Source organism: Lygodium microphyllum, chromosome 26 (assembly GCF_053477565.2).
Source record: "Lygodium microphyllum isolate KBCC chromosome 26, Lygodium_microphyllum_v1.1.10, whole genome shotgun sequence".
NCBI lineage: Eukaryota > Viridiplantae > Streptophyta > Polypodiopsida > Schizaeales > Lygodiaceae > Lygodium > Lygodium microphyllum.
In genome coordinates, this window is record NC_141160.1 from 94,905,212 (window position 1) to 94,917,326 (window position 12,115).

Consider the following 12,115-nt stretch of genomic DNA (forward strand, 5'->3'; position numbering starts at 1 on the left):
TTTATCTCTTTCTAACAATAAAGTTAATTGAGATTTTATTTCAGTGGAGTGTTTGAGTTAAAAATTCCATTTGAACCCCCTGAGCCTGTACACGAGCAATAAGATCATCAAATTGTTCTCGTGTAGCAAAAAATTCTTCCTACTGTTCTTCTTGCATCTCTGATTCATGGGGATCTACCATAGGGTGGTCTCCAGAACTAGAACCTTCCATTACTCTCTCTTTCCCTTTTTCTGCCATTAATACACTGGAATTGGAAAGCAAAGATAAGAAATTTGCATACAAAGTAAAGTACTTCCCTGGTTTTAATGGCAGGCAGCTGTTGCTGGTTTGTAAATAAACCCGAAGAGTAAGGAACAAATTTTGCCTTCCCGGACTAAAACCGTGAAGCAGTGATGCTGGAAATGAAGTTTCCTGACTTCAATCGTGTATCATCTGACGTTTTTTCCCGTCCGTCCCATGACATTTTCTGTCCGTCCCACAGCAGTCGCCTCACGCACAGCAGTCGTGTCACGTTTTTGGTGCCTTTTTCACATTTCGCATCCGTTGACCACCATCAGATCACGTTTCGCTTCACGCCTGGTCGTTTCGCCTCACACCTGGCTCTGTCCGCAAAGTGTCACACTTACGTGACATGGCACACCTCACGCCTTTCACTTTCCTTCACGGCCCGTCACACTTTCACGGCTCACGGCCCGTCACGCTTTCACGACATCCCTTTTCGGCCAGTACTAACCTATGACAGGTGACGCGCAACCTTAATCGACTGGCGACCTGGCGAATGACAAACAACCTGGCGAATGACGGGTCATGTTCGTTGAACCATAGGCTCTAATACCAATGACAGATGACACTGAAGAAGACCATAAAAGTCAGAGGAAAAGCAGTCGGGATGAATGAGCACGAGCGATCCTTTCACCTCCCAGCCTTGCCTAGCTTATTGCTGGCCAAACCCATCGTGGTCCGATTGCTAGCCGTCAAACCTTGGCGAGTCCTACTATTCTTGGACTCTCCTTGGTTCTAGGCTCCCCTAAACCCCGTTCGGGCGCCCAAGAGCCCGAACGGTCATCCTCGTGCATATTCCCCTTGATTTACCTTAATGTCACATTAAATGTCACTTTAATGTCACATTAATGTTTGTGACCTTAATGTCACATTAAATATCACTTTAATGTCACATTAATGTCACAAGTATGCTCCAAGTAAGTGTGCGAGCTGCCCGGGAGTACCTTCCCTACCTCTGGGCCTAGGAGGGAGTTAGCTTGTGCTCCTGTAGAAGTAAAATGTCGATCCGTCCGGCAAGGGCAGGCTACAGCTGCTGCCGAATAATCAACTTCTTGAAACCGTGTACCCCACTGTAGTGGAGACTATTCACATTCCGGGATGCAAGGTGTAAGCTCATGGGGAAACCTGAGACAGACCGAACAGACATCTGTTCGGTGTGGAGGCTGCTAATGAGGATGAGAAACTATGGGGCATGCAAGTATGCTTTGCTGCAGGTCTCGACGGCGAACTGCAATCCCCCATGGTGGCCCTCGGCCGGACCATAGGGGTGATAGATACTCCAGGTGGTACTATCAATGCATCTATCAGCCATGCTGAGTTTCGTGACTCCAAACACTAGTAGAAACGGGCCGCCTGTGCTAGGGGCCACTCGATCACATCCCTCAGAGCCCTCCACTATGGAGGAGCTCGAAAGATAATGCTCAAGTGTGGAACTTCGACCCCAGCCCCCCAGTTAATGTCCATCATGCAACCAGGCCACTGCTATGCAAACAGTGCTAGTCCTTCTCCCATCCACTGGGACATGTGGTCCACCACCTGACTCTTCAACTCCTCCTCTGTCTGTGCCGTCGTCCAATCCCCTAAGTGAAAGGAATGAAAGAAAAAGGAGTAGTTTGGTCCATCCGGTGGTGCTAGTAGATGGACCTTGCCCCTCCTTGACTTGCGAACCACGAAGATCCCCACCTCTAAAGATAGTGGGAACACTTCGCGCTCCGCAACTCTCAAGTAGGACCATGGGCCACTACGGAAGAACTCATGTAGCAACAGTTGTACCTGTCTTGGGAAGGTGTGACGGGCGGCAAGGGCAAATGAGCTGGTGGCTGTGTGGGAGGGGGAAGATTGCTCGTGAGAGGAGGATGTAGGCGTGTGTGGCTCATCACCTCCTATGGGAGGAGCGGGAGTGGGTCTCGGAGGGATCACTTGAAACGGGTGCAGATCAAGGGGGGTACTCAACAGGGGAGATGGTGGGGGGGAAGAGGGTCAAGGGATGGTGGGATGGTCGGAGATATGTGGCACGCGTGGGGGGGCCCTGGTGGCCCTGGAAGGGGGGGGTTGTGGGCCAGGGTCAGGAGGGGGGGAGGGGGGGGGAGGGACCTGGGAGGTAGGGAAGGATGGGTCTTGGCACTGTGGGATCTCAGGAAGGGTAGTCTGTGGCGCGGGTGGTGGTTGTGGGGGACTGCAATCCTGCCGGGTGGGACGGGCAAGGGGGGCTGCGGAGTGCTCTGCCAAGGGGGCGTCCCTCGCCCTCCTGCACCCTGTTGTCGAGGCTGCCGTCTCCTTCTCTATCGTCTCTGGACTCGTGTGAAGCCGTCAACGTCCACCTACATGCCTGTCGGTGGAGCTGCCTTGGCTCTGAAACGCGTGCAATCTACTGCCTAGTGTCCAAAGTCGTGGCAGCGCAGGCACTGCCCTAGTTGCCCACTCCGACTGGTGTTCACAGACTTGGGATCCGTCTTCGGTGGACATCACACTCCGACATTGCTCTGCCCTTGAGCACACTGTACACTCTTACATTCATTTACAGCATTCATTCACTTCAGAGTTGTGTTCTCTCTCTCCCTTCTTCTGTTTGTATTTGAGTTTTACGTTTAGGGTTTGAGTTTTGAGTATTGCGTCTTACCAGAGGTTTCCATTGCACGTCCTTGCTGGGAACTTACCTAAAACGCTGCTGCACTACTCGGGAGAGGGGGGGAGGGAGTTACTGCAGGGGGAGGGAGCAACTGCTGCGTTTACCAATTTCCAGACTCCAGACTACTGCGTTTTGGTAACCGGCTTGCTGCCATTCACTATTCAGCACTCCTACACTCCGACTAGTGTTCACAGACTTGGGATCTGTCTTCGGTGGACATCACACTCCGATATTGCTCTGCCCTTGAGCACACTGTACACTCTTACATTCATTTACAGCATTCATTCACTTCAAAGTTGTGTCTCTCTCTCCCTTCTTTTGTTTGTGTTTGAGTTTTACATTTAGGGTTTGAGTTTTGAGTATTGCGTTAGGGTTTGAGTTTTGCCCTCTATGTATGTGTCTGTGTCTTTGTGTTTCTGTCGCGGTCGTACACTCTATGTGTCCTCAGTGCAAACCCTAGCAGTCTTCTTAACATGGTACCAGAGCCGGTGCTCTTGTAAAGAGTATCCTGCGGATATTGTTGAGAGCTAGTCTCTATGCAAGGCACACAATACGACTCGTAACCGAATCACAATGTCCCATACACCTTCTTCTCCAGTTCCTATGATGTCTTATCAGGCTTCTCCATCATTGGAAGCCCTGAGATGGCATTATGGACTCGGTGAGGACGACGACACTCCACCTTCACCAGATTTCACTAACATGACACAGGAGGACTTTGAGGAGTACTATTGCAACAAGTACGGTGATGTTTACACCCCTCCTACAAGTTTTGCTACCACATTTGGACCGGTTGGTGAGGCTGGCCACCTCTCCGATCATGGAGGACATACGGCATTCGGAACGTCTGGCAATCTATCTTCATTATCTCCGCTAGGTCCAATGTCAAGTTTGTACAATTCTTTTGTGTTGCATGAATCAAAACCCTCGCCTCTTTCTTCTTTTGAGATACAGGATCCGGATGGCTTTGCATATGTGAACTTCAATAGAGGGGGCTCACGAAGCAAACGAAATTCAAGTACATCTACAGCTTCTATTTCATTTGAGCATATCACACACACTTCTCACTTCCCTCCCATCCCACCCTCTTCTATATCACACCTTGATCATCTCTCATCATCTTTCCAAAATCTTGAATTATACTCCGCATCTGCATCACACACCCTAGGGGTTGGATCTACCATCTCCGCTCCTAGCACCTTTTCCTTCTCCACCCCATTCTCTACCTCTTGCACCATGATACTTCGTTAGGGGGAATGCCACCCTTTAACACAGTGCCTCTCACCTTTCAGCAAATGAGCATACCCATCACTCCTGGGTCGATTGTGATGGGCATCCCCCTCACTATCCCCAGCTTCACATCTCCCAAGATCACTCATACGCAGGGGTTTCCATCCTCAGCTTATGGTGCGTCTTCACACTCTCCTTGGGTTACACCTACGCAGGGATTCCCATCTTCTACTCCCCGTGTTCCCATCCCACCTCCTTGGGTTCCTCATGTGGCTACCATGCCCATGCCTAGTCAGCCCATCCCTACCTATGGATCCACCTTGGACACTACCCGCGTGCCTAATGGGCACTCTGGGGCCCATTCCCAAGTGTACTCCACTCCCCCATCCTACCCCCACTACACTTTTTCACACTATCCCTCTCCGAGCACTACCACTCCTGTTGCAACGGCCAAGAATGCCTTCACGAATAAGACATGTTTTAACAGGTCAAATTTCACTACTTGGTCGAATTTCATGCAATGACAGTCTGCAATGCTACAGCCAATGTTGAGCTGATATAGGGATTGCTTCCTGAGTTTCACTCTCAGTTGCAACACTTCCCACTCGCGACAGAGCGTTGGAGTCACCTTCTCGACCGCTATGCGGCTCGTGATCGTACTCGACGCATCAATCTCGACTTTGAGCTTCAAGAGTTCTCTCTTAAGGAAGGGGATGATCTGAAAGTCAAGCTAGCTAACTATAGGTGGTTACTTGCCGAGTTCGCCACTACTGGCTCTCCAAAGTCAGATGACGATCAGGTTACATTCTTCTTGAATAAGTTGCCCGCAAAATACTTCAATTTCATTCAACACATCATCTCCCAACCTTGATTGCCAACCTTCTACGAGTTTGAGTGCCAGTTGTTACGTTACACAAGGCTGCATAATCAAGTCCACGAGAAATCCTCATCACAACCTTATTCAGAGTAGAGGGGGTTGGTTGCTTCTTCTTCATCAGGAGGGAAAACCACCACTGGCAAGAACTCGCTAGATGCAAAGGCAAGCCAATCAAAGGTGACTCCTCTTCCTCCAATGGAACCAAAGAATCAAGACCTATCTGGCAACAACTGCCTAAGAAAAACCGGTTTTGCACACACTGCCAGAGAGCACACCATGTGGACGAGGAGTGTCGCTCCAAGGCCCAAGGCCTTCCACCTAAAAAGCCTCAGCAGACCCCTGCGACTTCACAGTCCAATGGGGCTACGCCTTCCATTGTTGCCCCATCTACTCCTCCAGCCCCCACAATGACTACTGGACATGTGGCACCTGGACAGTCTGAACGGCCATCCTTCTCTACTCCTGAAGGATTGGTTGATTGGTCTCCAGGTTCCAATCCCGTTGCACTTCATGCATCTATCTCACCTTCCTCCCCATCTCGTCAGGCGTTCCCTTGGTAGAGCCCTGCTACTAGACATACGCAATGCTGGCCACCTTCTTAGACTAGCATGTCTCTAGGTCCTTTCGGATACCCTAGGTCAGTCTACCATTCATTTTTCGCACTCTTAGAGTCGGGCCCATAGGATTTTTGTCTCTACATTTTAAGTCTTCCGTTGCATTTACTCACACATACACATTCATTGCATTTCTATTGAGTTAGATTTTCTTTCTGCTATGTTTTGCTTTGGACCATCTCACCACTAATCTCTGTGTTTGCAGATTCTCATCTCTTTTGCAGGGTTTTGTCTTTCAGTGTAGGGCTAACTTGCAAATTGCTTTGGTCCCACCTAGGCTACAGACGTGGGAATGCGCACCATTCCTTTCATGGTTTCATCATCCTAGGAGTGCTTGCTTTCTTCCAGCATAGCGGTTTCCCCTCCCGAGGCAGATCGTGCAACATCTCTCTCGATGCTATCATGGCGGTGACTTCTACCTTGCTCTTCTAGCGGGGTGCTTCATCCACTTCCTCTTCTTTCATTCCTTATGGTTCTCGGCACCATACGAAGCGACATCAAGCTTCTTTTCCTTCTTCGGCATCTACATCCACGTTGAGAGGGGGTTCCTACCCTTCTTGGTATTCTACAGGCTTCAATACTTTGTCTTCGACATCGGCTTCTTCCCCCCTGTTGTACCTTACCCTTTGCATTGCATGATTTCATCATCTTTGTACTAGGGCACTTGGGCAAGTGAACAATTTCCCCATGAGGGACACTGTCCAAGTGGCACCTGCTGCATGAGCATTCTTCAGCATGTAGCATACTTTGCATCTCATTGTGCAGAGCACCACTTGAGTGGATCACTTGAGCAGATCCTAAGTTGTTTCCACCGGCGGCTGTTGTTACCACACCACCATCCTTTTTCATCATATAGATATCTCATCACCTATTTTTCCTCGTCATCGACACCTTGAGTGGCTGGGTTAGCTATATCCTACTATATGTTGATGACTTACTCATCACAGGTTCAAATTCTACTGCCATAGCGGAAATTAAGGCTAAGCTTAAAGCTACATTTGAAATGACAGACCTTGGTTTGTTGTCTTATTTTTTGGGAATGAAGGTAGTTTGTTCTGGAGGATGTATCTTTGTGTCATAGCAGAAGTACGCCCTTCAGCTTGTGGAACAGTACACTTCGGATCAGACACGGCTAGTGGCCACCCCTATTGATCCTACTATCCACTTGTCGAAGGATACCCTAGAACAGCCCTTCAATGCACACACCTATCGTTCTGTTGTAGGAAAACTTTTCTGATTAATTCACACTAGGCCAGATTTAGCTTACTCAGTCAGTATTTCACAACACCTAGGATGTCACATTGGATTGCATATCTTCGTGTGTTGCGTTATTTGCGGTGTACTTTTTCTTATGGCTTGACATATGGTTCTGGTTTATGTTTGCAAGGGTACACTGATTTTGATTGAGCAGGAGATCATAACACCCGGCGTTGCCATGGTGGCTACTGGCTACCTCTTTACCTTGGGCACGGCTCCCATTTCTTGGTCCAGCCGTAAGCAAGAGACGGTGGCGGCTTCCACGGCCGAGGCTAAGTACCGGGCTCTCTTCAATGGCACCATCGAGACCATCTATCTGAGGAGTTTTCTGGCGGCGCTTCATTTTCCATGTGACTCTCCCACAGTTATCTATTGCGACAACCAGAGTGCCATTGCCCTTGTGGGCAATCCGATCATCACACCACGGACACGACATTGGGAGTCCACTTCCACTTTTCTAGAGAGCGAGTTGAGCTAGACACTATTCGCCTAGAGTTTGTGCCTTCATCAGATAATTTTGCAGATATCTTGACCAAAGCGGTTAACCGGCTGGTTTTTCAGTACCTACTACCCAGGATTGTCTTGGGTACACCCTCCCCTACTTCTTCAACTTGACGGGGAGAGGGTGCTTCCCTCTTGCTTTCCCTTCCAGTTTGAGAGGAGGCGGCTCCTACTCTTGATCGTGACAGTGATGATACTTACAGTTTTTTAGACATTACATTCACTTATTCTTTTGTATTGTATTATGGGCATTTGTAACTTCATCCGCACTATCAGGATGACCTGATTGTAAAAGGGCACTTGGACAAGTAAACACTTCCCCTGCGAGGGCACTGTCCCAGTGGCACCGTTGCATAGCATATTGCATGAGCATGACATCTTGCATCTCCCTTTGCATTACCCTATGCATTGGCATTCTATTCATGTCAACATGCATCTGTGCGCATTTATCCCTTTTCGGTCTTTTGGAGTGATTGACTCTAGGATCCACCATATTCATAGCATAACACATGGCAGTTCTCCTAAAGGCAGTTTCCCTACCCTTGCTTGCTTGCTTTGCTTGTCTTGCTAAGCCCACCGTTTTCTTTTGCCTCTCACATATTCAACACATGATTGGCACATACACTCACTTTTATCATCCTTAGACACTTATCCTCGTCAGTGCGAGAACATCACTCCCAAGGGGGATTTGTCACCGTATTTTAGTAGCAATGTATGTGAACACACCTAGGACCATCAGGGTACCCTCTTTCCTCTTTAGAAGTTCTTTTCCCCTAGCATTGTATATATGTATATTCACTATAGGGCATACTAAGTCTCATAAATCTTCTCTATTGATACCTCTCAATACACTTTAAGTTGTGCTCTCTCAAACTTCTTCCACCAGCTATGTATGTGCATTCCTACAACCCTAAATCCAACAAAGGCTAGAAATCTAATCAGGACTTCCAGGAAACTATCTCAACTTACATGATAACCAGCTGCCTAAAAGAAATGATCAAATCATGCATAGGTTTAGGCATGATTGCTTTTGTGGGGAGTGCCCAGCAAACAAAGCAAGCAATGAAATTCAAATAGAAAATGGCCAATATGAAGACACTATTCTTTGAATAAACCAGCAGATACATACACAAACAGTAAACCATTCAAGAAAGTAGTAACAGGTGCTAGAAGTAAGGATGGCAGCAAGCTAATGTAATTAAAAGCAATGCTAGTCCCAATGCTTAACCATGTTGAGAATACCTGCAAACATTCACAGGATAGTACAAAGTCATGCTTCCCACTGCAGCAGTCAATAAGTTGCAACCAGCATCATTCACCTGCAGAAAAGCAAAAATTTTCTTCCTTCAACAAAAAGCTAGACCTATGCTAAGAACAGAATAAAAACAAATCAGTCAAGGAAACCGTGGTTAGAAGGAATCACAGTCCAGCTTCTCATATGAAATTTGATAACCTTAGAAGATGGTGCATCAAATGAGGCTGAGATCACTTGGTGAAGAAGAGATCTATAAGCAGGAAGCGCAGTGCCTCCATAGAAAATGGACTTTGACAGAACACCAAGGTAGTACCTTGTGGTCAGCTCTAGCGCAGGAGAAAGCCCCACCTTGTAACAGCCGATCTAAAAGTAAGTCCCTGCCCATGTCTTTTATAGTAGATACTTGGTTCAGAAAATGAAAGGGAATAAACCTTGAAGTCAACAGGAGGTAGCTGCTCATCATTTCCTCCAAACCCAGTTTTAGGAGAGTCTAATAGAGATGATATAAGAGACTTCATGATAGGAAAGAGTAGCTGAGCACTTGCTTCTGCAGGATTTGCTGAAACCACATTGCAGCACAGCAGACCAACTTCCTCAACAGCTCCAGGGAGAATATTCCCAGTAACAAATTTCGCAGTCCTTTTCAAGGCCTGTGTAAAGCAATTCATTTCACTGACTTGCAGGCAAGCATTTTAACACCACAAACTATGGCTTGCCTGTTTATACAATCCAAATCAAAGGCAGTATACATCATATATTGACTTGCCTGTTTGTACTGCGACTCATTTAGCTTCCCAAACAAAAGTTCAATCAGGCAAGAATATGGTGACCCCTTTTCAGTGAGAAATCCATTATCTGATGCAAAGTCATCCCTGTTACAGAAAAGCATCATTATAAGATGTTAACTACTCCTTAACAAAACAAAACAACTAGTACTTAGATCTGAATCACAGTGATGATTCTTCCTTTGTAACTTTCAGAATGAATTCCCTGACCTACGTACAGAAGACCAACACATGATGATGTATCACTTCCAGCTTAATATTAGATAGCATAGCACAGTCAATAAAACATCCATATACATGAAACTTGAACATCCTCCAATTTTCTATTCCAACCTTCTTTGGGCTCAAAAAAGTCAAGCATATTACTCTCACAAGGCAGTTCGGGCTTTCCTACAGTGACACTAAAACCATACAAGAAAACAGAGAGGGAATCCACATACCATCCTTAAGCCAGGAACAGGCAAATCTTCCAACACAACCATCTTCTTATCAGTTTCACAAATGAAGCTTCAAGCAAATGGCTAGACAAAAGAAATACAAACATAGATCAAGATTATCTACCACTCCCAGCTGGATCATACAATGCAGATAGGTTCAAGATTTATGGCGAAAGTCAGTAATGTGGTGCCATCAAATCATTGATGGAGAACACGCAAATCTTCCAACACATCTATCTTCTCATCAGTTTAACAAAGGAAGCAAATGGCTAGTCAAAAGAAATACAAACATAGATCAAGATTATCTAACACTCCCAGCTGGATCATACAATGCAGATAGGTTCAAGATTTATGGCAAAAGTCAGTAATGTGGTGCCATCAAATCATCAATGGACACCATCCCCAAGCAGATACTATCCACCATCTCTAAGCAAACGTGACACGCATTTTGCACGGACACTAGGGCACACAAAACTTCTCTTCTTTTCTTGAGTTTTGTAGCCCTCCAGCTTACATTCACCTGTCCTCAACTAAGAAGCTGCTTCATACAAACGAAAGATTTGCCAATCTCCATCATGAATCTCTCATTGCCCACTACTATTAGTCAATAGGTGCATCTGTGCAAAAAATTCAAGTCACAAGGCCAGAATTTCAATGTCTTATGACAAGGACTACAATGTGATGTGTTGTTGAACCTAGCAATAATGAGCTAATCCTGTCATGCCTTCATATGCCATTAAATACCTAAGAACAAATCCATGGAAGAGACTCGTTACATCCATTGACATCTAGGATACACGGCAGGTCACAGCCTTGGGCCTTAGTGACTATGTACAAACACAATGCCCTTGGGCTACAGTAGTTAATGAGCCCTATAAAAAGGACTAAGCCTCATATATCATTAACTGCAATCCAGGAGGGCATGGCTGGTGGCTGGTGGCTGGTGGCTGGTGGTATGGAGCGCCAGCCCTTCTTATGTGAGTCAAGGTCCTGATGCTACTCATCCTATGCTCAGGGGCATCCCATTTGGCTCCATAGCTGGGAAGTGAGTCCGATGTCCATTCTTTTAAGTTTCTTTCCTAAGGTGTGTATGGCTTTGTTGGCCGAGTAAAATTAAAGGCCTTGAATTTCAAATCAATTATTATGCATTTCAGCCTATTTCAACTCCACAAAACCAGCCCAAAAGGAATTATATGAAAGAAAAATATATTTTATCTGATGGCAGGATAAATTCCCGAAAATGTCCTATTTAAGGGCATGTTGTGGGCATTCCCCCTTTATCCTTCATGATTATCACTCATCACATAGCTTGCTACCCTCTTCATCAGTCCTCCATCAGAAAACTGTTGCCAGCCCTCCTACCCTCTCCAATAGCCATCACTATCATTCATTCCTGCAGTATTTGCTGCTTAGATGCCATCACCATGGGCAAACCTGATTGCAAGATTCTTCGCGACAAAATTTGTGTTTTCAGCATTCGAACGCTGAGACGAATAGGTGAAACATGAGGGAGGAGAGAAGTTTCTGTTTTTTGCAGGTTTTTGCTCTTGATGAAGGAGAAAAGGCTGCATTTTCAGCCTTTTGGAGCAAATTTTGAGTTTTCATTGCCTTTGGCGATTGGAACTCGTGGAGGACAAGCAGAGGAAGCCCTAGCAAGCATTGGCACTGTGTGTGAAGTCAAAGGGGGCTGCCCTTGTTTTTGTGCAGGTTATTCCAAAGACAATGTCTACCAAACTCAATGCGGAGTTTCAGGTTATTATCGACTATAAGGTCCCTATATTACCAGTTCTTCCTTCAGATCTAAAGCTCAAAGGGGAGAATTACCACATTTGACGCGAGATGATGCTTGCCATCATGGAGCCCTACGATTTGGCGATGCTCATGTGACTGAGGCTTTAGACCGTCCTACAGCCTGTGATGCCTCCAAGCTTTCTGCAAATGAGAAAGCCAAGTTGTTGAAGGGACAAGCACATTGGAACAAATTGAATGCCCGCATCCGTTCTTTCCTCTTTCTCTCTTGCACTCCAGTTATTATTGCTCACACCAAGCACTTGACCATGGCTCGGGATATATGGTTGGAGTTAGAACAAATGTACAATCAGATGTTCGTGATGAAGCAGGTGTCTCTCGAGGTTCAAAACAGGACTTTGAGTTCTTCTATCAAGCTTGTGCTAAACCTAGGCCATGATGCAGAGAGAAGTAATTTTTCTTGAAAAAATATGTGACATCTATTAAAAAGATTAGGCA

At 46.3% G+C, this 12,115-nt stretch overlaps 1 protein-coding gene across 8 annotated transcripts in view; it reads right to left on the reverse strand.

Moving 5' to 3' along the window:
- The window catches only part of LOC148013560 (proteasome activator subunit 4-like), a 165,960-nt gene that overhangs the window by 90,103 nt on the left and 63,742 nt on the right, over positions 1-12,115 (reverse strand). For all 8 annotated transcript variants that reach the window (XM_087667580.1, XM_087667578.1, XM_087667582.1 and 5 more), the window contains exons 13-16: positions 9,413-9,518; positions 9,078-9,296; positions 8,845-8,994; positions 8,634-8,710 (exon numbers count right to left, since the gene is read on the reverse strand). In XM_087667580.1, the coding sequence (XP_087523706.1) occupies positions 8,634-8,710; positions 8,845-8,994; positions 9,078-9,296; positions 9,413-9,518 (552 nt within the window). The remainder of the gene's footprint in view (positions 1-8,633; positions 8,711-8,844; positions 8,995-9,077; positions 9,297-9,412; positions 9,519-12,115) is intronic.